The sequence below is a fragment of the Octopus bimaculoides genome, chromosome 12 (genome assembly GCF_001194135.2).
Source record: "Octopus bimaculoides isolate UCB-OBI-ISO-001 chromosome 12, ASM119413v2, whole genome shotgun sequence".
Classification (NCBI taxonomy): domain Eukaryota; kingdom Metazoa; phylum Mollusca; class Cephalopoda; order Octopoda; family Octopodidae; genus Octopus; species Octopus bimaculoides.
The window spans coordinates 38,642,276-38,645,919 of record NC_068992.1 but is presented as its reverse complement, the minus strand read 5'-3'; the positions used below and the strand labels follow the sequence as shown (position 1 = coordinate 38,645,919).

The 3,644-nt window shown below is 33.7% G+C and overlaps 1 protein-coding gene across 1 annotated transcript in view; it reads left to right on the top strand.

Annotated features, from left to right (window-relative positions):
* Positions 1–3,644, top strand: part of LOC106879503 (uncharacterized) — a 39,939-nt gene that overhangs the window by 34,680 nt on the left and 1,615 nt on the right. Inside the window, exon 4 of the mRNA XM_052972147.1 lies at positions 584–684. Within this exon, the coding sequence (XP_052828107.1) occupies positions 584–684 (101 nt within the window). The remainder of the gene's footprint in view (positions 1–583; positions 685–3,644) is intronic.

Here is a 3,644-nt window from a genome sequence, read left to right as displayed (position 1 = left end):
TATATATAGTTAATTCGAGTAAGTTATATCCTCATTAGGGATTATATAATCCAAAGTATTCCACTGAAGAAGTCTTACTCCCATATAGTTGGAATGCTCAGAACTTCTGATCAACTTGGTGATAGGACTGAAACATATATGTAGGTTCTTTTATTTTATTTTTTGAGCTTCACAACTTGTAATCAATTTATTTGTACTGTTATGGTTTTTAAAGAAAATTTTCATCATTTTATAACACACAAATTATTCATGCATTTATTATTTCTCCATTTTTATTTTTTTCCCCTATACATACTTACACACACACACACAACAGGCTTCTTTCAGTTAAGGCTTTGATCAGCCCAAGGCTATAGTAGCCATGCAATGGAACTGAACTCAGAACCATGTGGTTGGGAAGGAAACTTATTACACAGCCATGTCATCTTTCATATTTGTTTAAGAGTTACTTAACACAAAAAAAGAAAAACCCAGTAAAGTCCCTTGTCATAATTCACTTGTATTGGATTGACCTTTTTACTTGAAGTAACATTATGTAAATTCTGTGAAGGCCTTATTTTGTGAATTGATTTTGATTTTCCAGTGTGGGTTCAGAAGAACCAAGAAGGTAATTGTTCCCCAGTGACTCTGCGACAAGCTATGTACAGAAAACTTTCATATCATAAATGGAGAGCGAAGAAAGAGGTAAAAACTAGTATTCATTGATCTACTATTTTGGTTTGAATAATTCTTATCTTTAGTAAGCCCCCTGTATATTTTTTGTACCCCTTTTTAACCCTTTAGTGTTCAGATTAATTTGTAAAACGTAATGCTTACTTGTTCACATTATTTTGAATTATTCAGGCCCAAGAGGGGTTTCCACAATATTTGCTTGTAAGTTTGTTAATTTTTTACATACAGATTCTAAATTTTGTTAGTGGGTGTTTATATGCCTGCAGATTATAGTTTTGTAATTTTAGCTGATCTTGCTGATTAAATTTGACTTTTCTGGGCAAGTAAATATAATTAATAGGTGTGAAAGCAATAACATTATGGATAAACACTAAAACTGAAATTCTTAATGCATCTTATCTGTTGGATTTGTTATTAAAATTATCCCAGATGTCAACCACCAACAATTTTGCCACTTTTCAAGATGATGTACATTAATTTGAATTAATTAAAATACAGGTGTAATCGGTATAAGATTTTATTCTTTCTCTATGTTTCATTCAAACATTTTCATTGAAAATAAGCTACAAAACTCCTTTGCTAGTCACTATACCATTGGCTATGTACTCTTATACAATTTAATGAATACATTTACATAACAGAATGCATTTAATAAAAAAAGCTCATTAACAGGTGAGGCAAAGGTGAATATAGGTATGTAACACTGAAAATTTATATGTATTTCTCACTTTCACATATTATTTGTAATAAAATGAAAGGATTATATGATAGTATTACTATCAAACAACAAAATATAGTAATGCCATATTTCTATCATGAAACTGTCCAAAGTATCCTTTACACAAGGGCACTTTGCAAAATGAATACATATATGAGGTCTCAACCTGATAACCTTTTGCAGTTTTTCTTTTTTGCAGCAAACACAGTCTGCAAACTGTTTTCCTTCTATTTATTTTTCCCACTTCATAGAAGTCAATATTTTCTCTGTTGACATCCACCTCAGTTAATTTTGCTTTTCTCCCAGTTCTGTGCTTTCTGGAAGAAAAGCCCTTGTGTAACTAAGATGCGATGTCAACCCGAAATTTCAAATGGTCGTAGTCCTTTGGTGGCTCTTTGCATAAACAATATATAAATTAACTATAGTTAGACATAATGCTGGAGAGATATGGATCACCATTACCTTATATCAGGATTCCAGTAGTTCCACAGTCGAGGAAGCTGCTTGATACCAAACATGTTTACAGTAAAAAAAGTTTGCATTTCTGCTGTGTCAGTTGGCTGCCATAGTGGATCAGGTCTTCCACAAATGGAAGTTATGTGTTGAGAATATTTGTTTCCTCCGTGACAGTTTCAAAAGACTTTTTGGTAAAAATAAAAATAAATAGTCCAATGGTTGAGCATCGGGAGGTGGACTGGATTGTGGACTAGTCTTTTCTCTGAAATCGGGAATTCCGGTTGATGTAGTAATATTTAACCATGTTGCTGTAATGTTTTCGATATCATTTTCATCACTTTCATTATAAGAAAGATGAAGATTCACAAATGTCAATATGATTCATCCGAAGACAAATCACTGTTGTTTTCGTTTATATTTTGTACATCATCAAAAGTAAAAGTTGGAATTGCTACTTGCTGACGCCATATCATTAAAAACTAAGATGTATACTTATCTTCAAATGTTGAAAAAACCAAGAAGTCTCAAAAGTTTCACCGTATTTTTACTTACATAAAGGCGAGAAAGGCTTTATCTCGCATTATCTCAAAGCTACGAGAATTCAATAATGTGATTTATTCCTTTAGCGATTTCGTAGAGGAATCAGATGCGGCTGGATTTGGCCTGTTCAAACAAATAAAGGGGAATAATTTTCAGCCGGTTTGTGCGAGTCTAAACACTAAAGAGTTAAGACATATGGCTTTATAAAGGGGTATAACTTAGTTTGGGTTAGTGATCGTTTTTGAAGAAAACCTAATGGACAAATTTAATCACAATAAATTTTGGTGACATGTTTTTGAGGACTATCCTTGTGATTGTGATTATTTAAACAACATTTTTTTTTCTTTCTTTTCGTTGTTCTCTGTCTATTTTTTCATGTTTACATAGGTTGAGCATTGAAGCATTACTTCACACCCAGTCACTAACCCTTACCAGTTTTCCTGAGTATGGGACTTTACATTCCACGTGTCTTTGAAAGTTCAGAGCTGCAGGACGTTTTGCTAATGTGAAATGTGAACCATTTTACTATTTCACTTCTTTTTGCTCATATTGTTGTTATTTTTGCATAACATTTAATATTTGTAAAACACTTTGACTTTCTTTTCTCTTATCCAACTTGGCTGTCTGTCAGTTATGACAATCAGTGTTCCATTGATCCAATCAGTGGAACAGCCTGCTCCTGAAATTAACGTGCAAGTGGCTGAGCACTCTGCTGACACATGTACTCTTAAGGAGGTTCAGCATGATAGAGAATGTGACAGGGCTGGTCCCCTTTGAATTACAGGTACATCTATCATTTTTGCCAGCTGAGTGGACTGAAATAATGTGAAATAAAGTGTGTTGCTCAAGGACACAACATGCTGCCGGGAATCGAACTCACGACCTTACGAACCCGAGCCCAAATACCCTAGCCACTAAGCCATGCGCCTTCACCTATCCAACCTATATTCTTTTGGCAACAGTCTAGTCAGTTACTCCATAGAACTTTGCTTTTCTTTCGTCTCTATATTCTTCTAAAGTACCAAGTAACAAATGCAGAACTCATTGAATATCAATATGACAAATACTGTTGGTGTTGTATTAGGAGTTTGTTGTAATTGCTGGTTGGAGCGATTAGTTATCTCCCTTGATGGTGAGAGATCTGTGACACTAGCACAAGCTTGAAATTGCTGAAAAAAAATATCAAAACAACTTGAAAAAAATTACTCATTAAAAAGCCTGTTTCAAAATGAATTTGATAATTGCTGTGAAATGTTTA